At 38.4% G+C, this 25,033-nt stretch overlaps 1 protein-coding gene across 7 annotated transcripts in view; it reads left to right on the forward strand.

The window, feature by feature from the left end:
• Positions 1–25,033, forward strand: part of Ulk2 (unc-51 like autophagy activating kinase 2) — a 77,640-nt gene that overhangs the window by 25,401 nt on the left and 27,206 nt on the right. For all 7 annotated transcript variants that reach the window (XM_034505468.2, XM_076936683.1, XM_076936678.1 and 4 more), the window contains 7 exons: positions 1,310–1,357; positions 2,512–2,606; positions 7,885–8,056; positions 14,791–14,851; positions 18,325–18,462; positions 22,020–22,165; positions 24,196–24,276. In XM_034505468.2, the coding sequence (XP_034361359.1) occupies positions 1,310–1,357; positions 2,512–2,606; positions 7,885–8,056; positions 14,791–14,851; positions 18,325–18,462; positions 22,020–22,165; positions 24,196–24,276 (741 nt within the window). The remainder of the gene's footprint in view (positions 1–1,309; positions 1,358–2,511; positions 2,607–7,884; positions 8,057–14,790; positions 14,852–18,324; positions 18,463–22,019; positions 22,166–24,195; positions 24,277–25,033) is intronic.

Consider the following 25,033-nt stretch of genomic DNA (forward strand, 5'->3'; position numbering starts at 1 on the left):
AGGAATGTGGGATAGAATAGTGAAGAAAATCTGTGTTCTCAAATGATTGATAGTCCAGAGGAAGAAAGAAAGATAATGAATGAATTATTAGCTGTAATCATATGTTGTGTTAAAAGTGCCAAGTACTGTGCAAAATTTGAATAAGGTAGTCCACTGTCATATGAACAAAGACTATATCAACCTGAAATGTGTGGTATGGCTGTGAGAGGGGAATTTCAGGCGGAGGGAAAATCCTTGGGGAAGCTTTGAACTGGGAACAGGAGTGGAAGCATGAGATCACTGAAGAGGCCGTGTGAAGACAATGTGAAGGTTTGAAAAAGGAAAAAATGATCTGATGCTTTTAGAAAGTACTGGTCTGGCTATTTCTTTAGAACAGACTATATGATGAGAAAGTCAAAAGCTGAGAGTTCACTCATGAAGAGTAGAGTGTAGCTTAAGTTGGGGTAATAGAAGTGAAGTATGAAGTAGCTGAGGTTTCGGACCTTGCTAGAGGTAGGGATTTCAGTGTTTACTAATAGTTTGTTAAGAAACAGATTAAAGTAGACTGCATGGGTTTTGGCCTGAGCAGCTGAAAGGGTGGCCTGCCAGTTACAGAAATAGGAAAGCTGTAGATAGAACTGTGGGGACCAGAAGAGGAGCTGTGGTTAGACATTTTACATTTACAGTAAAGACTAGATAGCTAAGTGCAGATGTCAGAGAGCACTTGAATGTCAGGCGAGAGCTACCTAAGGATGAGTCTAGGAGATGTTAGCCAGTGGCTGGTATTTATTAATCATGGCAGTTTCTAGTTACTACTTGAATTCTTAAAATTTATTAGTTATTTTCTTAATGGTTGCTTTGGGATTATAATAGGTATCTTATTACATTTACTTTGTATAAATGGTAGTTGAATTCCACTAAATATAAAAAATTTCTGTTATAATTCCATGTCGTTCTCTGCAATGTGCTAAAATTGTCACACAGTACATCCATGTTATTTAAACACAATGCAGTGTATTAACTATTGTGTTATATAGTCTTACATCTTTTATAGAAGGGTTAAAAGAAGAAAAATATCTATATAGAATTAATATTACATATATTTACTATTTCTGATATTCATATGGATTGAAGTTACTATTTTATATCTTTTTTTTTTTTTTGCTCTGATATATTTCTATTTCTCTTTGCCTCTTTTGTGATCTCATTGGTTAATTTACCTAGTAGTCAACATCCTTCACTTGTGAGCCTTAGTCTTTAATGGCTAAGACATCTCTCCAGCCTTAGTAAGTTTCTTTTTTAAAAATTGTGTTCTCATGTTTCATTACAGAAGCATTTTTCAGTCATCCTTTTCTTGAGCAAGTTCCAGTTAAAAAATGTAAGTTCCCATTTTTATATATTTTTACTTACAGAGAGTATACAAGCTAAAACACAAAAATAATATTTTGAAACACAAAAATAATTTTGATGTGTTTCTCAAAAATTCCTTAAGCATTCCCTAGATACCTATAATTGTATTTGTTCAGCAACAGTTTTTCTTTCTATACCCAAATTGAAAAAGGCTTAATAACTGTTGCATTTTTATTTTAAAATTTTTAAATTATTTTTATGCTCAGTGTGTGTGTATGTGTATTTGTACACACATGCAGAGGACAACTTGTAGGGGTCAGTGTTTTCCTTCTACCGTATGAGTCCTGGTGATCAAACCCAGACTGTCAGGCATGGTGGCAAGCACCTTTACTTACTAAGTCATATTTCCAGCCCAACTATTGCATTTCTGGTTAACTTTTAATTTTTAAGTTAAAATTTAAAAGTGTTTATCTTTGTAATTTTTAAGTATGTCTTTGTGTCTGTGTGTAGATATAAGTGCAGGTGTCCAGGCAATCCAAAAGAAGGGGTTGGATCCCTTGGAACTGGAGTTATAGGTGGTTGTGAGGCAGCTAATGTAGGCCCTGGCAACAAATTTAACCCTCTTATCTGCTCTTGCATTTTACTTATTGTGTGTGTGTTTGTGTATTCGTGCATGTGCACACATGTGGAAGTTAAAGGACAACTCGGTTCACTCCTTTTACCATATGGGTCCCAGGAGTTGAACTCAGGTGGTCAGGTATGACTGCAAGTACTTCCCAGTCATTTTTCTTTTCTCCTACCCTAACCCTAACAGTGTTTCTCTGTATAGCCCTGACTGTCTTGGAACTTGCTCTGTAAACCAGGCTGGCCACAAACTCAGAGGTCTGCCTGCCTCTGCTGAGTGCTGGGATTAAAAGCATGGACCACCAGCCAGATCTCTCTCTCTCTCTCTCTCTCTCTCTCTCTCTCTCTCTCTCTCTCTCTCTCTCTCTTTCTTTCTTTCTTTCTTTCTTAAATATTTTGTTGCATTTTTTTGTTCCATCAATGGAAGCAGTAATGAATAGGTAAATGCAAATTTTTGGTTAAGACTAGGTTGTTGTTGTTTTGACGGCTTGTACTGTTAGACAGGTCTTACAACCCACTGTAGAGTGATACAGCTCTTTTACTGTTTTTCTTCCCTAGCTTGCCCAGTCCCAGTGCCTGTGTATTCTGGTCCTTCCCCTGGCCCTGGAAGCTCCTGCAGCAGCTCACCATCTTGTCGCTTTGCTTCTCCACCAGTAAGTTGGGTTTTATTAAAAATGATTTCAGAGTTAGGGCTTTTGTTCTTCTAGTGGGTGTGCTTATTGTGCAGCTGAGGTCTAGAAGAAAGGACATCAAAGTTGGATCAAATAGTCCTAACTTTGGCTCTTTGCTCTCTTAGCTGTGTAATTTCTGTAAGTAATTTCAGTAAGTTTCTGTAGACCCTTTTCTTTTGAACAGAGATTATTACTACCACCTTCTTGGTGCCATGTGGGAATTTAGTTATACATGCAAACAAAGAATCAAGGGGTGGGTAAGAGATGACTAATTGCTGTACACTGTAAAGGTTCAGATTCCATAAGGTTTGAGGCGTGGGGAAATAGCCTTGGAGCTGAGTGTTACTGGCTTCACTGTAAAGTTCTTCAGCTAATCCTTTCATGGCTTCATCTTCTCGACTTTAAGTGCTGTTTCTTGATTCTCAAGGGCTTCTGATTCTTTGTTCATTCTTTCTTCCCACTCCAGTCTCTGTTTTACCTAGACCTTTTCTCTGTTACACTAGTCCTTCTAAGTCTATAGTACAGCGTTATGATCTTGAGACATTGTACATTTGAAGGCACCCTGGGAGCTCCTGTGTCAGCTGTTGTAGTTCACATAGTGCCCAAGTAGGCATGGAGTTTTTTTACTTCTGTCAGGAAGATAGGGGAGCCATAAAAGAAGGCAGCTGTGTTATTAGCCAGTTGAGACAACTTAAAAGTTTAAGAAGAAGCTTGAGAGAGCTGTTGTATCCCATGTTGACATGGTATGGGATGCGTGCTTTAGTGTTTTCATCTTTCTGAGCTTGTTTCTTCTATATGAGATGAATGCAGCTCACTTCCTTTAAGATAACGGCATAAGCCCTGTTTTTCTAACACTCAACAAATTTACAGGCAGTGACCAACTACTGTTATTATTTTCTTGAGAAATCTAATAGCCAAAGCTAAAATAGATGTGGAACAAAGTCTGTTGCTAAGAAATGAGTTTTACTTTTAAAATCATCAAAAAGAGGCTAGAAAGATGGCTCCGTGGTCAAAGTGTTGGCTGTGCAAGCATCAGGAGCTCAGCTTACACCTCCCATCTCCAAATACGATCTGGGCATGCTGGCACATGGGCCTGTAACACCAGTACAGTCCAGTTTCAGAAACAGTTAGATTTCCAAGGGCTCATGCAACAGCCAGTCTAACAGAAACAGTGAGCTCTAGGTTTAGAGAGAACCTGATCCAAAAAATACGGTAATAAATGATACAGGAAGGAATTCAAAGTCAACCTTTAGCCTCCAAGTGCACACACAAAGACAAATGCACCTGCATGCACACATGACCACACACACAGCCCAAAAATAAAAAAAGAGAAAAAAAGTAAGAGCTGGAGAGTTGGCTCAGTGGATAAGAGCACTCCTTGCTCTTGAAGAAGACAAGGGTTCATTTTACAACACCTGCATGGTAGTTCACAAAGTCCATGTTCTATAACTCCAGTTCTGGTGCTTCTTACATCTCCTGGCCTCCATGGGTGACAGACAGACAGACAGACAGACAGACATACAGATAAAATTTAAAAATAAGTAAATGAAAAATTTTAAAAACACACTGTGGCTTGCACAACCCTGCAATATAAACCAAATAGAAAAAGTCTGATGCTCATAAGAATTATATTACATTTCTGTGAATTTGAAAATTTGATAAATTGGATAAAATATGAAAGAATTTTATCCTGTGTGTGTCTGAATACTTGGAATGGGAGAACTAAGCCCTAGACATATTAGTTACTTATCTTGCTGCTGTGATAAAATGCCTGGAAGAAGAAGTGTAAAGAAGGGATGGTTTAATTTTGCTCACAGTTTAAAGGGGGTGCAGTTCATCCTGATGGGAAGATATGATGGTAAGAATTGCGTAAGACTGTGGCAGCAAGAAAGAACTTGCTCACAGTTGTGTAGCTCAGGAAGCAGAGACAGCCTTATGACAAGCTATAGCCTGTAAGACTACTCCTATGGCCTACAATGTCAGCTAGGCCACATCTCCAAAAGGTTCCACAACCTCCCAGGACAGTGCCATGAGCTAGTGCCCAAGTGTTGAAACATTAGCCAGTGGGGGACATTTTACCATAGGCTCATGGTCGTCTCTTAATGAAAAATGTACTCCACCCAACTTAAAAGTCCCCGTAGTCTTAATGTTCAAACACTGTTGTAAAGTCAAAAGTCTTTAAGACTCAGGTGAGCCCCTGTGAAATGAAAAAAAAAATATTTGGTGCTTCCTACCTATAATGGCAGGGTAAACGTTCCCTTTTAGAAAGGAGAACATGAAGATATATATGGAGGAAATGGGAGCCAAAGTGAGGCTGGAACTGTCAGAACAAATGTCAGAGCCTGCGCTCCCATCTCTTCATCTAGGGTTTGTGGTGGTATCATCTGGCTTCACCTCAAATGTCATCATTAGAACTTCACCTTAAAGGCTTCATTCACAGACACTAACCTCCATGTAGGGAAGCTGACCTTGTATGTATTGCCTGGGTCTCAGCAGTTTCCTCAACCCTTTCCACAAACCTCCGTTACCTATCCACTCTTCATGTTCACGCCTGAAAAACCAGTACCTGTGGGGAATGCCAACTCCAGTGTAGTTTGTCCCCTTAGACTCTGAGTGTCTGACGAGCTGGACCTGGGAAAATGTCCCTAGAAGGCCCTACTGGACTGGGACATCTAAAAGACTCTCTCTTATTCAGCTGCCCCTTTAATGGAGTTTTTCAAAACAGTTGGTGTTGTTACACCATGTAACTTTTTACAGATGTATCTTGCTCTCCTGTTGCCGTTCTTACTTTCCAAGTTCAGAATGTGTGAGGTAAGGAATCTGAGTAAGTAAAGATTGATGATTTCAGGAAACATCATGAAAAGTGAGACGGGCTGGCTACAGCCCACTATAGAGAGCATTTGCCATACACAGGCCCTCAGTTCTATCCCTACCCCTGCAAAACCAAAATTAAAAATAAAAAAGAGTGGTTTAAAAAATAAAAAGCAAACAAGTAACCCAAAAAGCTGGGCATAGTAGTGGACAGCTTCAGTCACGTAACCTGTGAGTTTGAGCCAGCCTGGTCTGCATACCGAGTTCCAGGACAGCCAGAGATACCTGTCAGCCAGTGAGACCTGTCTAGACAAAAGAAAAAAGAAGAAGAAGAAGAAGAGGTAGTAATCAGAGATTTGAGGTGGAAAAAAAAAAAAAAGAAACATGTTTATGTGAAAGCCAGAATATAAAGAGAGAGTAAAATGTTGGGACCTGGTCTACATTTTGAACACCTAGGAAATGGAACATAGCAGCTTTGGATGCAAGAGAAGCATCACTTTGAACAAGACAAGAAAGAAAGGCAAGGTGGTTATGGATGCAGTTGCTTTTGAATAGCAGGGAAAGAAATTCAAATTTTCTAGCTAAGTCACTGGCAAGAAATTACAGAGCAAGGCTCTTTGGTCACATTTCAGTTTCATTTACATTTAGTTGTCTAATATTGGGAAAATTACCTAAACCTCTGAGCTTTTATTTTTTTTGGTTTATCTAGTTATGAAATGGAATTCAGAATACAGCTAGAATTAGAGGTGAACAGAAAAGTTAATGCTTGTAATGTTAGTCCTTCATTTTTCCTCTTCACTTTATTACCTTCAGAGTGTTCAAAGGGGTGGCAAGGGAACTTTTCATTACATATGTGAGACACACAAAAAGACATGGGATTATTTGCCACAGGTTTCAGTAAGAGATCTTGTTTCAGAAAAACAAGGTGAGAGAGCTAGGAGATGGTTCAGAGTTAAGAGCACTTGATGCACCAGGCAGTGGTGGCAGAGGCAGGTGGATTTCTTAGTTTGAGGCCAGCCTGGTCTACAGAGTGAGTTCCAGGACAGCCAGGGCTACACAGAGAAGCCCTGTCTCGAAAAAACAAAAAAAAAAAAACAAAACAAAACAAACAAACAAAACAAACAAAAAAGCATTTGATGTTCTTCCAGAGGATCTGAATTAGATTGCCAGCACCTATGCTGGGTAGCTTACTCTAACTCCAGAGGATCTTACACACCCTCTTCTGGTCTCTGCAGGGATCCACATGCACACAGTGTGCGCACATAAACATACATACACATAAATCAAAATAAATAGATTTTTAAAGAGCAAGATCAGGGCCAGTGGCACATGCCTTTAATTTCAGTACTTGAGAGATAGAGGCAGAGGCAGATGGCTCTCAGTAAGTTTGAGGCCAGCGTTGTCTACTTAGTTCCAGGACAGCTAATGAATGGCTCTTGGTGAACAACATCAGAGATCAACCTTTGATTTCTTGATACACGTGCAGTGCACACACCTTCACACATGCCCAAATGTGAACACACACATATACATATAAACAGATGTGGTGAAGTGCTTCTGAGACTTACTTCATTTTAAGTGATATTTAAAGACTCAGGAAAAGTGAATTAGGGGTTTAAAGCCTAGATTTAAAAAGCATGATGTAGGGCTTTTTGTTTTTTCCTTTTCTGAAATACCAATATTAAATAGGATCATATAGACTTAAAAATTGATTGTTTTAGATCCATCATATAATCAAGGCATTTCAGTAGAGTTATCACCAGAGTCTTTGAGCTTGCCAAATGCCAAAAGATGCATAGCATCTTATGCCTAAGTTGTTGTTTAAATGTAACTATATACTTCTCTTCCTTTCTTGTCATATCTCCCACAGACAAATCACCTCTTTCTTTTAATAACAAAAATAAAAGTAACATATCCATACTTGTAAGGTTGTTTAAATCTTTCTGTGAGCATAAACTTGTAGTCTAACAGACATTACCTATATTATATGTCTGTTCTTGTACATAACATAGTTTTTGCTTTTCTGTGTGCAATGTTTTCTTCAGTATGTCTAGAATGTTTAATGCACAATATGGGATTAAAGTCACTAGACATTATGTATTTAGTCATTAAGTAAATAGTTACTTAGCTACTCTTGGCTTTGCAAGGCCATGAGCTGGGACTGGGGAGGTGGTCATAATGATAAAAAACTTACCTTCTCCAAAATTTCAGGCGAGGTAGATATGTACCTGTGATAAATGCTACATTCTTAAGAATCATTCTGGAAGTGTTCAGAAGTCTTTCTGCAAACATTTTAAACTGCTTTTCTAAAAGATCTTCAGAAAAGATTTTGTGTGTGTGAAACCTTAGATAGACGTTTATCCTACTTTTATAAAAGAAATATTCTTTAGGCTATTCTGACTTGCATTTGATTATTAGGACAGTTTTAATTTTATGTTGTTAATTTTAGTCCCTTCCAGATATGCAGCATATTCAGGAAGAAAACTTATCCTCCCCACCATTGGGTCCTCCCAACTATCTACAGGTGTCCAAAGATTCTGCCAGTAATAGTAGCAAGAACTCTTCTTGTGACACGGATGACTTTGTTTTGGTTCCACACAACATCTCGTCAGACCACTCATGTGAGAATCTTTTCTACTTGTACACATTATAGTTTTTAATTTATTAAATTTAAACCTCCATGTTACAACTGGTTGTGTAGGGCACCTTTACAAGTGGGCATTTATTTAGTTGTTTTGAATTCTCAGAATTATATACCTACTTTTCTAAAATATGTTTAATGATTTTCTATAACATAGTATTTTTGAATTTTGAAGGTAATGGAATGTTTAAAGAAATAATCTCATATCGTGTTCACATCTGAATAGAAAGAAATAGAAAACAAACAGAATAAAAAAGTAACTTTAAAGAGATAATGTAAAGGAAGAACCCATTAGAGAAAAAAATCTAAGAGTCAGAGTCTTTTTTTTTTTTTCCTGGTGTGAGAAGATTCTCCCCATGCTGACATCAGACTTGCCCTTTCCCTGTGTCAGCCTCTTGAGTCCTGGGATTATTATGGGTATGTACCACCATACTTACCTTTAGATCTATAGGGAGTAAGTTTGGGAATCCAGGTTAAGTAAACTTAGCCAGGTCTATGTAGAATGGTGAAGAGTACCAGAAAACCCATAGAAAAGAGATAGGCAGAGCTGTTGACAGGGGAAACAGCTTGCTGTGGTTGTGAAGGGATTAGGCTCAGGGGAGCTAGAGCTTTGGTCCTGCTTGTGTTCAGGACAGTTTGGGGCAGGTCTACTCAGTTGCCTATCACCCACTTAGTTTACTAGGTGCATCTCCCAGGCACCGGGCCTGGGTTTGCGCTTGCCAGGTCATAGTTCCCAGATAGGAAAATACATGTGCATATAAAGTCCCTTGGCTCTTCTTAGTCCTTTGGATCTGTATTCTTCCTGTAAATATTTTGATCCCTCAATCTATATGTACCTAAATTCATAGAAAACATGGTATTTTTCTCTGTTGAAGTAAATGTTAAAGAGTTTTTATTTCAATAGCTTTTGTTTGTTTGTTTTGAGACAGGGTTTCTCTGTATAGCCCTGGCTGTCCTGGAACTCTATAGACCAGGCTGGCCTCGAACTCAGAAATCCGCCTGCTTCTGCCTCCCAAGTGCTGGGAATTAAAGGCATGCGCCACCACTGCCCAGCTCGATAGCTTTTTGTTCTATTTTTGTTGTGGACCTAGATGCATGTTTAGTCATAGACTAGTTCTTCTTTGGTTTGGTTTGGTTTGGTTTGGTTTGGTTTGGTTTGGTTTGGTTTGGTTTTTCAAGACAGGATTTCTCTATGTAGCCTTGGCTTTCCTGAAACTTGCTCTGTAGACCAGGCTGGCCTCCAACTCACAGAGATCCTCCTACCTCTGTCTCACTCCCTTGCACTGGGATTAAAGGCATGTGCCACTACTGCCCAGCTATGACTAGTTCATTTTAATGCTTCAGTTTTACAGTATAACTAACACCCAGTTTGCCAATTTCCCTACTGATCTACACTAGATTATTATTTCTGCATTTTCAGTACTTAAAATGTATTATAGGTACCTGGGCACAGGTGCCAGAGTTTCATCAAAGTGGGTACCTTATAAAATATGAGTGCAGAATTTGTCTCTGAAATATCAGTGTCAAGAAGTTGTGCCTGTGATCTCTGTTGTACTGCCAAATGTATAATGATATTTTCTTTTTAAAATTTAATTTTTTAAAGATTTATTTATTTATATGAGTGCACTGTAGCTGTCTTCAGATACACTAGAAGAAGGCATCAGATCCCATTACAGATGGTTGTGAGCCACCATGTGGTTGCTGGGAATTGAACTCAGGACCTCTGGAAGAGCAGTTATTGCTCTTAACTGCAGAGCCATCTCTCCAGCCCTTAATTTTTTTCATATGTTACTTTACCTGCAATTATTTTGTAGGTCAAATAAAGAAGGAAGAATCTGGTGATTATTATTTATTTAGTGTGTGTGCTTACATTGCTGGAGATCAAGATAATAATAATTTTCATGTTCCTTCTTCTATCTTATGGCTCCCCAGGGTCGGACTCAGGTCATCAGTGTTAGTAGCAGACCCAGTTTCAAAATCTAATTTACATAAGTTGACATGGTCACACATGCCTTCAATCTTTTTTAAACACTTTACATTCTCTTATTATTTTTTAAATGACTCTTATTTCATGTGTGTGAATGTTCTGTCTGCATGTATGTGCATGTACCATATGTATGCCTGGCACCCACAGAAGCAAGAAAAGGGAACTAGATGACCTGGAACTTGAGTAAAGGAGAGTGGTGAGCTATGTGGATGTTAGGAACATAATCAGGGCCTCTGCCGTAGCAACCAGTGCTCTCAACTGCCCCATCAATCCTCTTTATCTTGAGTATACAACAAAAGAAAGCATTGCACCATGAAATAAGAACTTGCACAATTCAAATCTGACAAACTCAGCAGAAAAATGCTAAACATTATAGAAGATGTTAACATGAATCTGTGGACTAGGGCTCAGTGAACAGTCACAGTGAAGTAACTCATGCTGAAGTTTGACAGCGTCAGTCTGAATCTGATCTTTCACAAGGTCAGAAGTACTCTAAGTACAGAAAGATAACAGCTAAATTTCTCAAGCAGTCCAGTTTCAGTTGGTGTCGTAATTAAGGTCTCTTTACCTTAATTGTTCCATAGAAAGAATTATAAGAAGTAACCCAGTGCTAAGGAATTAGTTATTACTTTCTGTGCTTGCCACCCTATCCAGATTTTGCAAGGCATGTAGCTTTTAGACAGCCAGTTATCTCCTTGTTTTGTTTTCCCTTTTTCAGCCCGTTCTAACTAAAACAAACCTCACCATGGAACTCTTACTCTGCTTTATAGAACAAATCATTGGCTAGTTCTACCATAGAAAATGAAGCCAATTAAGATTTTATTTTGTTTTATTCTTTGAGACATGGTTGCTCTGTGTAGCTAACTATCTTGGACATGGCTGGCCTCAAACTCAGAGCTCTGCCTGTCTTTTTCTCCCAAGTGCTGGGACTGTGTGCTACCATGAGCAGTTTAAAAGCTGTCTTTTAACCAGGCATATTGTGAGGTACCCCTTTAATCCTAGTACATCGGAGGCAGAGGCAGGTGGATCTCTGAGTTCAAGGCCAGTCTGGTATTTATAGTGAGATTCAGGACAACTGGAGCTGCTACATACTGTCTCAAAAAAAAAAAGAGTGTGTGTGTATGTATATACACATATCACACACAAAAGGAAGAAAGCTATCTTACTTCAATGTCTATACTAGGGGGTATATATGGCTGTGGCATTTCATTGGACTATTTCCTTTGTGAAGGGCTACTCTGACATAGTCTTCTATGTAAACAATATAATTCTTGATAATATTTTAGTGTATCTTAAATGCCTATAGTTTCAAGAGTTAGTATACAGTTTTACTTAATAACTTAGTGAAATAACTTATAACTTATTTTCATTGTAGTATTTTTTAATTCTTTGTGAAATTCTATAGTATAGAGATCAGCTTAACTCTATTTCTAATATAAATATCCAGTCTTCAGCTTTGGTTATGCTTGGGCATTGCTACCTATGGTAAAATGGAGATGGCTTCAACTTTTTTTTCCTCCATATATTTTAAATTCTATGGATATATACAGTTTGGTTGGTTGGTTGGTTTTAGTTTTTCAAGACACAGTTTCTCACTGTAACCAGCCGTAGCTATCCTGGACTTGCTTTGGTTCAGGCTGACCTTGAACTCACAGAGATCTGCCTGCCTCTGCTTCCCAAGTGCTGGGACTAAAGGCATGTGCTACAATGCCCAGCTTGTATGGTTATATTTAAAGTATGGACTATTTTGTATGGTAGGCGTGCCTATTAAAATGGTTACCATAACAAAACATAACCATCTTGTCACAGTGATACCTTTTCTCCATTACATAAAGTTATAATCTATTCATTTATCAAAGATTCTCAATATACTATGCTATTATTTACTGTGTTCTAAACTTTTAAACTTTTTAACTTTTAAATTTTGTTTGTTTTTCAAGACAGGGTTTCTTTGTTTATCTCTATCTGTCCTAGAGCTAGCTCTGTAGTTCCAGGCTGGCCGCAAACTCAGAAATCTGCCTTCCTTCACTTCCCAAGTACTAGATCAAAGGCATATTTTATTGTATTTATTTAAGTATGTATATGTGCTTGTGAGGTCAGAGAACAACTTGTAAAAGTCAGTAGTCCTTCTCCCATGGGGATATTGAACGCAGGTCCTGCTGAACCAACCTACCAGCCTGAGTCTCTTCTAAAACAGACTTTCAGATAACCTGTCTTTAGCCTGACTTTGAGAGGTATAGGTATCTGTTATTGCTGGTTATCTGAAGCCTTTTAGGATTCTGTGATGTAAACTGATTTTTTCTGAGCTAATCATTCTATTTCCTTGGGTCAAGTAGACGAGAAAGAACCTAATCTTACCCATTAGCTTTCTGATTTTCTTTTCTTTAGTTTTATTTTCTTACCTTCCTCCCTTCCTTTGTTTGTTTCTTGTTCATTTTTCCTTTTTTTGAGGCAGATTCTCAAGAGGATTGTCCTACCTTCCGGAGTGACCAGCCCTAGCTTGTATATGTCTGTGCTAGTAAGCTTTTCTCTTCTTTTTGCCTGTGTAAGTACAGGTTCTTTCTTGTCTCCTTTTCTCTGGGAGTTTTAAAATACTAGTTTGGGCTCATAGTGCAATACAAATAGGACTTAAATATAATTACTAAAAGCTATTGGAGGGTTTTTCTTCTTTAGGGATATAAAGGCCTAATGTCACTTGAAATAACTTCCCACTCTGTGATTAAGTTAAGTTACCAAGTTGATATGTAGTTAAGTTCCTTGCTTCATATTACTTTGGGTTTCTAGGGATTATTTCTTATTTCTTTTAATTTAATTTTATTTTATAACTGCATATAGATTTTATTTTTAGTTATTTGTATATGTAGGTGGGAGAAGGTTGTGTACATGAATGCAGTGCCTGAGGAGGCCTGACCAGAGTGTGGGATCCCCTGGAGCTGGTTTGACTGGCCATTGTATGCCACCCGGTGTGAGTGTGGACACCAAGCTTGTGTTCTCTGGAAGAGCAGTGGATATGCTTACTCACTGAGCAGCATGTCTGTTTAGCCTCAAGTGTACATTCCTGCCTCTTCTTCCAATCCCTTTATTTCCACCCCAGTTTATTGTGTCTTTAAAGTAGACTCCTGTCTTGCTCCACTGCACTTTGTCCATTGCCTGCATTTAGTCTCCTTTGTCCTCTTGCCACTATCTGACACTAGTGTATCAGGTTCTTTGACTTCTAGGATACATGTTTGTGAGAGCAGGACCTGAGGTGTGCCAAATAAATGCAGTACTCAGTTTCAGGATCACTCACAGGAGCTTTGTAACTCTCCTTTTCTTTTCGAGCATAGGTTATCAGAGTGGTTTATCTTAAAAATATATTATTTGGACAGCTGTTTTTGAACATCACATAGAATGACATAGGATAATTGATACAGGGAGTATAACAATAACAAGACCCCTGGGTTCTGAACTGTGTGCAGCTGCTGTATACAAAAATGGAAAAGAAGATGAAGAATGCCTGTGGTATCTGCTACTGTTTCAGAAGTACAGTGTCTTAGTCAACAAGCTATTCAAAAGTTGACAGAGGATGTGTACCTAACATTCTGCTGACCTACACATTGTTTTATAACCAGTTTATATTTTATGCAAAATTGTGTTGTAAAAGTCACTAAGCCATTGAGAGAATCTGTCTGAAAAAGCTAAAACTGTAAAAGTGAGTTCAGCATGGTGTAATACACCTGAAGTTCCAAGTACAGCTGGAAGGAAAGGTGGGGCAGATTATAATTAGGGAAGGGTCCTTGAGTATGTGACTTTGAAGTCAGGGCAACATAGTGAGACACATTTCAACAACAAAGAAAAACCACACACATGACATACAAAATTATCACACACACACAAACATGTGCATACATACAATTATACAAGACTGGGAAAAGAAAGGAAATCACAGAGCACATGGGCAAAATGATGTTGGAAACAGTACCAATGCTTCTCAGTGATCTATACAAAGCAATCTGAAAAAAGATAATAATTTTTATACATGGTAAATAGTGAAGAAATACATAAACATAGGAACACGTATGGAACTTTAACTCAAAAGAACGATTATGGGCTATGCTTGGCAATATCCAGCCACTGCCTACACACACCCAGACAAGAGGATCTTTTCCAGGCCTGCAAGTTCAAATTCAGCCAAGAGAAATAAGTTCTTATGACTGAGTGATGGATTTGTCTAATGCCAAAGAAGAAAGAAGAGACCAGGCAGCCAGCTGTGGTGGTACACTCCTTTAATCCCAGGAGTTGGGAGGTAAAGACAGGTGGATCTCTGTAAATTGAAGCCAACTTGGTCTACAAAGTGAGAGACAAACAAACAGACAAGGTTGTAGGTTTGCTTGGAGGGAATGGGTGGGTCAAACGTTGCAGCCTCTGTTTCTAGCTAGGTGCAGTTTCTGTGTTCACTTGTTTCTTGTAGAAATTGAAGCATAAGAATTAGACTGACATGGTAGCTCACATCTTTAACCCTAGCACTCACGAGGCAGAGGCCCGCAGATATTTATGAGCTTGAGGCTGGCCTGGTCTACATAGAGACTTCTAGGACAGTCAGATGTAGAAAGACCTTGTCTCAAGAAACTAAAACAAACAACTCCCTCTCTTGTCATACTCAGATTATTTCTAAACCATCATGCTGGAAGAAATTTCCATTCTTTAAAGCATGTGATATAATGTGATTTATTGTTCTTTCTCCTCAGATGACATGCCAATGGGGACTGCTGCCAGACGTGCTTCAAATGAATTCTTTATGTGTGGAGGGTATGTTTCTGTAGTTTACCACAAGAGCTTTCATCTTGGGTCTGGGGATGTGTTCAGCATAAGTGAGTTCTATGGCACACCATTGTAATCTTAGCACCTACAAGATTGCAGGGAGGCAGGATGATTGGAAGTTCTAAGTTTAACTTTAAAAAGATTTTGAGGCCAGGCGGTGGTGGCGCACGCCTTTAATCCCAGCACTCGGGAGGCAGAGGCAGGCGGATTTCTGAGTTCGAGACTAGCATGGTCCACAGAGTGAGTTCCAGGACAGCCAGGACTACACAGAGAAACCCTGTCTTGAAAAACAAAAAACAAAAACAAAACAAAACAAAACAAAAAAAAAAACAACAACAACAAAAAAAGATTTTGATATTTTGTTATTTTGGGGGCTTTATTTAAGCTTTTATTCTTGATTTAATTTTGGTTTCACAATTTACACATATATCATTCATGTGTATAACACATATACATATTATTTTGGGGGCTTATGGTTTTGGCTTGTTGTTCATTTGTTTTGAGTACCTAGAAAGAACCTCAGACATAATACATAAGCACTTCTACTGAGCTGTGTGCCCAGCCCAGTACAATTTGATTTTCATTTTGAGATAGCATTTTGCTAAGTTACCTAGGCTGGACTTGAACTCATAGAAACCCAAGCTGATTTTGAACTTGTAGTTTTCCTGTCTTAGTCTCTTGAGCAGGCTTGCACTACCAGGAAAAGCTTACAATGCTTCCTTAAAAGAAAAAAGTAATACTTTTATATGTTTATGTATGTATTTACAGTGCTAGAAATTAAAGTTAGAGCCCGGCCAATGATAGGCAAGTTCTGTACCACAAATCTTTTTGTTTTGTTTTGTTTTTAAAGGCAGTATGTAAGTTACCCAGGCTAGCTTTGAACTCAGACTGTAACCCAGGCAGACCTTAAACTGGAAATCTTGCCTCAGCTTCCTAAGTAGCTAGGATTACAGGCCTGTGTCACTAAACTCATTAAAACAAATTTTATTATAATAACAAATGCATAAAATTGACCCTCTTAAGTACTTTGAAGCTTATCGTGATAGTGTTAAATGTATTCTCATTGTTCTGCAGCTTGGTTAACCCTGGCACTCAGTAGAGTGATGGATGTTGCAACCCAACTTCACCCACTTTCTGGGAGTATATAGTTATTTATGTATTATGTGCCCATTGACATTAGTTTTATAAATCCTATGTTTTATCAACTAGATTCTGCATAACAATTAAAATTTGATTTATAAATCTAGTATAGTAATATTTGTCCACATGTTTACATATACCTTTATAGACTCCCACCCCCCTTTTTTTTTTTTTTTTTTTTTGAGACAAGGTCTCTCTATGTAGCTCTGGCTGCCTTGGAACTTGATTTATAGGCCAGGCTGGCCTCAAACTCACATAGATCCTCCCACCTTCGTTTCCTAGTGCTAGGATTAAAGGTGTGTGCCAACACACCAGGCAAACACAACACACCTTTGTTTTTATGGTATCATATTACTATCTAATATCTTTTCAGTTTACAAGCCAGTCTAACTAACTGATCTCCAAAGGCTCTCCTGTCTTTCAATTGCAACCTAAAAAAAAGTTTTTCTTTTAACATAGAAAGGTTCTATAGGCAGTAAATCTCTTTAAAAAGGGACAGTGTTGGTGGGGGGGGAAGGGTACTGGAGAGATGGCTCAGCATTTAACATTGACTGCTCTACTAGAGGTCCTGAGTTCAATTCTCAGCAACCACATGGTGGCTCACAACCATCTCTAATGGGATCTGATGCCTTCTTCTGGTGCATCTGAATACAGCTACAGTGTACTCAATACAAATAAAATAGTAAATCTTAAAACAACAAAAACAGGAAGTGTTTCCTAAACATTTAATTTTTTAAAAAAAGTTATTTGTGTGTATGTATGCATTGTTCATTAATGAAAAGTGTGTGGGCAAAAATTGAATGTATGTAGAGCTTGTGTCCTTGTTATAAGTTGGAGCATCTTTTGGGTACATACCCAGAAGTGGTATAAGTATAAAAAGCTAGTTAGCCTGCTCGCTTCTTTCCTTTTTTCTTTTCTTTTCCCCCTCTGGTTCTTCTAGACAGGGTTTCTCTATGTAGCCCTGGCTATCCCGGAATTCACTCTGTAGACCAGGGTGTCCTCAAATTCAGTGATCTGCCTGCCTCTGTTTCCCAAGTGCTGGGTTTAAAGCCTTGCGCCATCACCACCTGACTATAAAAAACTTTGTTAATACAATAATTTTAAATTATTAGACGTGTAGAAACAGTGGGGGCAGTACCCAAGATGCACCTATTCCTGCCCCTCAAAAACTCCCCAGATCATCATCTGTGGTGTGACTAATGTCCTAAGTAGGTACCGTCTCTTCTGTGTTATGAGTGTGGGAAATAAACATAGCACTGAGAGCTGTACAGGCAGAAGTCCTGCCTTCCTACTTCCCACACCTCCTGCATACTGAGTAATATGCTAGATGCAGTTTAGTTATCAAGAGTTTTGCTGAAGCTTCAGAATTTTCAGACTACAGCAGTGAGCAGCAAACAGTTGGCTGCAGAGATTAATTCACCTTATCCTTAAATGTGGACCTCCTACCAGCTGTGTGCTTGAGAGTTGCATGATGTATTACCAAGTTGCAAGTTGTGAGAGTTCCTTGGGAATGCTTACGTCATTTATGACTTTTGTAAACATTCCACTCATCTTTGCTTTTGTATATCATGTTCTTTACTTGGCATAAACTTCTTTCTTGTATAGTAGTGAATAACAGAATGTGAGTAGATGAAACCATGTCACCAAATGGTGAGCTTTTCCTCTTGGTGCATTGGAACTTTTTTTTTTTTTTTTTTAGATTATTGATGAATTTCTTCTTCCTCCTTCTTACTCCTCTTCTTCCTTTTCCTCCTCTTTCTCCTCTTCCTCTTCTTCTTACCTCTCTCTCTCTCTCTCTCTCTCTCTCTCTCTCTCTCTCTCTCTCGTGTGTATGTGTGTGTGTGTGTGTGTGTGTGTGTGTCCTTTTTCAAGACAGGGTTTATTTTTCTCTGTTCCTGGCCTGGGACTCCGAGATCTGTCTGCCTCTGCCTTCTAGGTGCTAGGGGGTCAAAGGCATATACCACCCTGGCCAGCTTTGACACAGTGTTTAGTTCTCAGCATATGTATAACTGCCAGGAGAGTTCAGGACAGATGTGAGTTTGGGTTACCTGTTAAAAAAAAAAAAGAAAAAAACAGGATTATTGACAGGCACTGATGGCATACACCTTTAATCCCACCACTTGGGAGGCAGAGTGAGTTCCAGGACAGCCAGGGCTACACAGAGAAACCCTGTCTCGAAAAAACAAAACAAGCAGGATTATTTCTTATTCACATTTGAAAGTGATCATTTGCCTTTCTAGAATTTTCTCTAAATTTCACTAGCAGATCAACTGAAAGAAAATTAGTCTGACTACTCTTCCTTTCTTAAATTATGGTGGCAGGCAGTGTCAACCTACTCTGTCACCTCACAGTGAAACAGCTCCAATTCCAGTTCCTACTCAAGTAAGGAATTATCAGCGCATAGAACAGAATCTTATCTCCACTGCCAGCTCTGGCACAAATCCACATGGTTCTCCAAGGTAAGCCAGTGTCTTCCATCTTTTTTATTTGTCTAATAGTTTTTTGTTGTTGATGATGGTTATTATTGATACTCAAAAGATTGTGATGAATATCACACACATGTGTTTGTCTAAAAATATAATTGCTAAGGAAGAACTTGGGCTGGAGATGTAGCTTAGTTATGTATGCTTGCTTACCAGTCCCAAAACCCTTCATTCAATTACAAGCACTGTATACTCCGTGATGTACTTGTATAGTATTGAATGGCAGAATGTGAGTAGTTGAAACCATGTCATCAAATGATGAACTTTTCCTGTTGTTGTAGAGGAACTTTTTTTTTTTTAGATTAAAAAAAAATAACTAGGCAAGTTGGCACATTCCTGTAATCCTAGCCCTTGGAAGGTAGAAGGAAGAGAATCAGAAATTCAAAGCTATCCTTAACTACTTAGAGAATGCAAGGCCATACTAAACTGCAGGAGTTCTTGTCTTAAAACAACAACAAAACCAGCCAGTCATGGCGGCACGTACCTTTCATTCCCCATACAAAGAATCCAGCGAGCGAATCTCTTGAGTTCAAGGCCAGCCTAGTTTGCATAGCCATCTCCAGGCCAGCCAGTGATATAGTTTGAGAGGGTGAGACCCTATCTCAAAATAAAACTAGGGGAAAAAAAGGAAGAAGAACTTGTTTCATAAGTAACACTTCTAATGTGGTGGCTCATGACTGTAATCCAACCACTTTAGAAACTAACATAGGAAGGTTGACAATTTAAGGCAACTCTGGCCTACATAGCAGACAAAAGGGAAGGGAAGAAGGCTTTCAGCTTCAGCAGATTTTTTTTTATGTGTTGTGTACTTACTCTATATCTGAAACCTCTGACGGCGATAGTAAAGGACAACTCCATGAACAAAATAAAAATGTTCAGTGGTGACAGACTTCACTAAATTTCTAGAAAACAAAAATGATGGAAGCCAGCTTCCTCAGAGCAGCAGAGTGAATGTATTCAGGATTCTGACAGAACAGGAATCACTGCATCCCATAAAGGCCTAAATCTCAGTGAACTTGGGAAGCATGGAGAAAAGAACTAGCCCTTCAATTCTGGCAACTGCTCTTAATGTATCTATACATAATCAGATACAAATTCTTCATATACAGTTTTTACATATGGCATAGTTTATTGTTGTACCAAAAGGTGATAAACAAGCCAAGTGTCTGCCAGTGTTTTCATACTAATTTGTTATAGTCCATCTATGACAATAGAAAGTTATGGAAGCAAGGTGATGCACACCTTTAATTCCAGGGATGCTGAGGCAGGCAGATCTCTGTGAGTTCAAGGCCTACCTTGACTACAAAGTAAGTTCTAGGACTGCCAAGGCTACACAGAGAAACCCTGTCTCAAAAACAAACAAAAAAGAAAGTTATACAACTTCTATTCAGATGAGTAACAAAGCGAAGTCTGACACAGAGAAGTTTCCAAGGTATAATATAAAATGAAAAATTATGAGTTGTGGATCTGTTCATAGAGCCCATAGGTCAAAACTTTGATAATAAGACTAGGACATGGTTTGGTAGACAGCAAAAAAAAAAAAAAAAAAAAAAAAAAAAAAAAACTACTTGTATCTTAACATGAATGAGGTAATAACCTGCAAGTGTACTGTCTTTGTGATCTTTACCACCACATACAAAGGAATGGCCTCATCAAAGCACCAAAAGCTACTCTTTGAAAATCACAACCCTAGGGGAGATATGCTACCCAGTATGCTAATGAAGCATGTTTGTAATGTAAATAGCTGCCATAGGAAAAATATTGCATGATTGAGTTGCCAGCTAAACTAGCCCCCTTTTCACTGAGCACTCTTTATTTTCAAGAATGACAAACTATGGTATGGGAATAGAGCAGCCATTTTGTCAGAAATGAACTAAGTTTTTCTACTTGGAAGAAAATAATGAGTATAAATACCAATAATGAGTTTTCAAACAAAATCTGACCTCTGGAAAACATACTCACCACTGTAATGCTGACAGGTATTATTAGTTTTTCCTCCCATATTTCTGTTTGATTGATAGTGACATTTTTTAGATTTGTTTTATGTGTATGGATGTTTTGCCTGCATGTATGTTTGTGCACCACTTATATGCCTAGATGTTGTTAGAGATCATAAAAGAGTGAGGGTGTTAGATTCTGTAGAACTGGAGTTATATAGATGGTTGTGAGCTACCATGTGGGTGCTTGGACTAAAACTCCTGTCCTCTGCAAGAACAAAAGCTGCTTTTAAATACTGAGTCATCTCTCTAGCCACATACAGTGACATTTTGATATAAATGTGGCCTTTTCATATTGTGTAATGTGTCAGTGTTTGGAATATCTGCATAATTCAGTGAATCAGTATTGTCCAAATTGTGTTTAAAATGCTGCACAAATTAAAGATTTATTCAAAGTGCTGATACTTTTCAGAAGAATGAACTGTAATGTAACAAAGTACAATATTCATGGATAGTTTCTGATTGTGCCTAACTCTTTAGAAACCACCACTTGCTGATATCAAAGAAAAGTATCACAGTTATCTGAAAAAGCTACCAAGATATTTTTGCTTTTCTAGGACATATCTGTGTAAGTTTGGGTCTTCTTCATATACTTCACCCAAAATAAAATGATGTATAACAACTTGATTGCAGAAGTAATAATAAAAATCAAAGTGTCTTCTATTAAGCAAGATATTAGAGATTTTTCAGAAGTATAAAATAGCATACTTCCCTTTTATTTACTTTCATGGAAAATATATTTACCTTTTGTAATCTTAGGTTAAATTTAATATATTATTTTTTAACTTAAAAGCTTTTTTTTACATATAGCAAATAACAAGAGATAAGTTAATTAAAACTATCTGGAAGCTAAGTTGTTTTTCGAGTATTAAAGAAACTAGACCTGAGTCCAGACTAACAGTGATTAGTATGCCACTCAGAGGTTAAAAGCTAATAGTAGTGTTGGTATGCATTCAGGGCATTAGTGAGCTCTGAAAGGATCACCAGTAACTAAGAATGGTGGTGACCTTCATAATAAGATTGGAGAAGCTCAAAGGATTGGGTAGAAGAAAAAAAAAAGGGAAAACTTTCTCCTCTTCTTCCTCCTCTTCTCCCTTCCCCCTCCTCTTCCTTTTCTCTCTCCCCCTCCTCTTCCTCTTCTCTCTCCCCCTCCTCCTCCTCCCTTTCTTCTTCCTCCTCCTTATCTTCTTTCTTCTCCTCCTCCTCTTTCTCCTCCTTCTCTGCCTCCTCCTCCTCCTCCTCCTTTTTTTAAATTAATTTCTTTTCTGAGCCCAATCTCATTGTGTAGTCCTGGAACTCACTATGTAGGCCAGGCTGTCCTGGAACTCATTCTATCTGCCTCAACCTCCTAAATTCTAGAATTAAAGGCATGAATCACCACAGCTGGCTCATTTTTACATTTTTTGGTTTTGTTCCTTATAATTATTATGTGTCTTCCACATGGAATGCTGTCAGAAGTTATCAGGAAAAAGTATCAGAAATAAAGTTCTGCCCCAGGTCCTATCAGATAGGAAGTAATTCTTTTTTTCTTTTCAGGTCTGCAATGGTTCGAAGGTCTAATACCAGCCCCATGGGCTTCCTCCGGGCTGGGTCCTGCTCCCCTGCACCAGCAGACACAGTGCAGACAGGAGGACGGAGACTCTCTACTGGCTCTTCCAGGCCTTACTCACCATCCCCTTTGGGTGAGGAGAATTGAATTCAGTCAATTAAAACCTATTTTTTCCGTATAACAAATCTGATAAAGTACATTTTCAAGGTCACGAAAGCAGATTGTAGAACTGCTATCTATCTGTTGTGCTGTATCCTTCTCCCAACTTCACCTTAAAAATCTCTGTATTTGAACCTGTGGGGTGGCTCTGCAGTTGCTTGTCAGAGGAGCATGAAGATTAGAGTTCAGATTCCTCAGAACCCACAAAAATGCTGGATGGGTTTGGTGACCTACCTATAATTCTAGCCTTAGAAGGCAAACAAAAGAGATTCCCACCTGCTTCCCTCTAGCAAGCTGGTGACTTCTGCATTTGATTGAGAGACTATGCCTCAAAGAATATGGAGGAAGAATAATCAAGAGACACACAGGAGAAAAAAAGGACAAAAAAAAATCTCCAGTCTGTATGATGACTGTTGGAAATATAAGAATGTATCTTTTGTCTCAAAAGTATCTTCATCCTAGGGTTAGCTTAAACCTTGGGTTAAAATACATAAAATGTTTCCCCTACTTAACACTCAGATGAATGAAGAATAATTAAAATAAAACGGCTCTGGATCACATTCACTAGAAACTTTGCTTTATAGCTCATAATGGGAATGTGTCAGTAACTTTGCATAGATCTTCCTACTTGGTGATTGTTAAAGAAAGCCTAAAACAAACAAAATACTTGAAACCATAGCAAACAGAAAAATGAACAGCATTTTAAGTGAAACTAAGGAACATTATTCTGAAGTCAAAGTATATGTAAGGGAGGTGGAAGTACCCAGATCTGTAGTATCTCCTACTGAAAGTACCGAGACTGTTTGGAGACAGTACAGAAAGGCCTCAACTGTAGTCAGAGATCGATAATCCTGTGTTTTTAAAAGTTTAGGGGCTGAGAAAATGGCTCAGTGGGTAAAGTGCTTTCCATTTAAGCATGAAGATCCAAATTGGAATCTCTGAAATCCATGTAACAGCAGCATGCATCTGTAACCACAGCACTGGGGGAAGACAGAGCAAGTGGACACCAAGGGCTAGTTGGCCAGCCACTGAGCTCCAGGGTCAGTAAGAAACCCTGTCTCAGAAAAAAACAAATAAGAGTGAGAGAAAACAATGTCAATCTTTGGTGTCCACATTTATACACCACACAAAAGAAAATTTAAAGAGCCTGTTTTTAGCTAAATTTAAATTCAAACCAAATCTTGGCTTCCCTTCACTCCTACAGGAACTACTGGAGCACGCTATGGTCCACAAAAATAAGATCCAAACCTTATTCTTAAAGCTGAAAGGGCCCATTGTTTTACTACTTGGGCAGAGCCCTTTTTCTTTCTTTTTTTTTTTTTTTTTTTTTTTAGATCTGTCTTCTGTATGTATAAACACTCTCAAACCTCTTTGCTTATGGAAGTGTATGTTCAAAGGGATTTGGATATAAAGAAGGTATTGTATATGTAGGAGATTGGGGAAACACCTGTAAAGGCCAAGGGGAGAAGGGTCAAGAGGAAACAGGGAAGGCTTTAGACCAAGGTGTAAATCTCACACCTTGGAGAGGAAGGAGACATTAGGAAAGAGTCTCAGACTACAGCAAATTCTAAAAGGCTTTATCTAGACTATAAGAATAACCCCCAGCACTGAGTTTGCAGATGAATTCCTTGACCTTTTCAACAGGCATAGATTTGTCATTGGTTGGTAGCTGCCCCACAGGAGCCTGACCTCAGCACAAATGTGATGTATAAGGACTACAGCTGGCCTGTCAGTCAGCTGGATTCTGCAACCCCACAAGCCCCATTTATTCAGACTCTGGTACTTCTGCTTTATATGCCTACTGTTGGGACCATTTATTTGGTTTTGGTTAAATAATGCTTTTTAAATCTCAGCCTTCCTGGCACCTAAAACGTTGATTGGATATATCAAATCTTTTCTAGTTAGAATTCTGTAAACTATTACAGACTGAGCAGCATGTATGTGTGTTGCCCATTTCTGTCCTTTTTTGGTTTTAAGTAACGTTTTATTTTGTTCCATTCTTAGTTGGTACCATTCCTGAACAGTTTAGTCAGTGTTGCTGTGGACATCCTCAGGGCCATGAAGCCAGGAGTAGACACTCCTCAGGTATGAAAACATGTTTTATTATGAGTGGATTTGAGGTATATTTTTCTACTCTTATCAAAAGAACAGAATTGATATGAAATATTTCCTTTCCTATACTGTTTTTTTGCTATACTTTTTTTTTTAGAATTTTGGTTTAATGTCTTTTATTATATTTTTAATATCTCCTTGTGGTTGTAAGGTTCTTTTATGATAATTAACCCTAAGAAACCAAGGGACTGGGTGTGTAGCTCAGTTGGTAAGGTACTTGCCTAACATGCACAAAGCCTTGGGTTCAGTCCTTAGCACTACATAAAACCATGCCTCAGTTAAATAGTAAAGTTAGCAGTCAGCCTGGGATATATGAGACTGTGTGGGGGAAAAAAAAGGATACACTTCAAGAAGTATGTGTGTGCATGTGTGTTTATTGTTGCTTTATTAGATAATGCATATTCCTGGAAAGGAACGTGTAAATCATACTTTTATAAGTCAAAATTCCACTGTACAGACATATGGACATGTAAAGAGTTTAATAATTAGAGGAATTTTGTATTATTAAAAAACCTCATTTATGCTCTTTAATTTTGTATTTTTTTAATTGGATATTATATTTACATTTCAGATTTTATCCCCTTACCCTGTTCCCCCCACCACCCAGGAACCTTCTATCCCATCCCCCCTCCTCCAGCTTCTATGAGGATGTGTCCCCACCTACTCCCCCACTCCCACCTCCCCACCCTTGAATTCCCCCCACTCAGTGTTCAGCCTTCATGGGACCAAA

Source organism: Arvicanthis niloticus, chromosome 6 (genome assembly GCF_011762505.2).
Source record: "Arvicanthis niloticus isolate mArvNil1 chromosome 6, mArvNil1.pat.X, whole genome shotgun sequence".
Lineage (NCBI taxonomy): Eukaryota > Metazoa > Chordata > Mammalia > Rodentia > Muridae > Arvicanthis > Arvicanthis niloticus.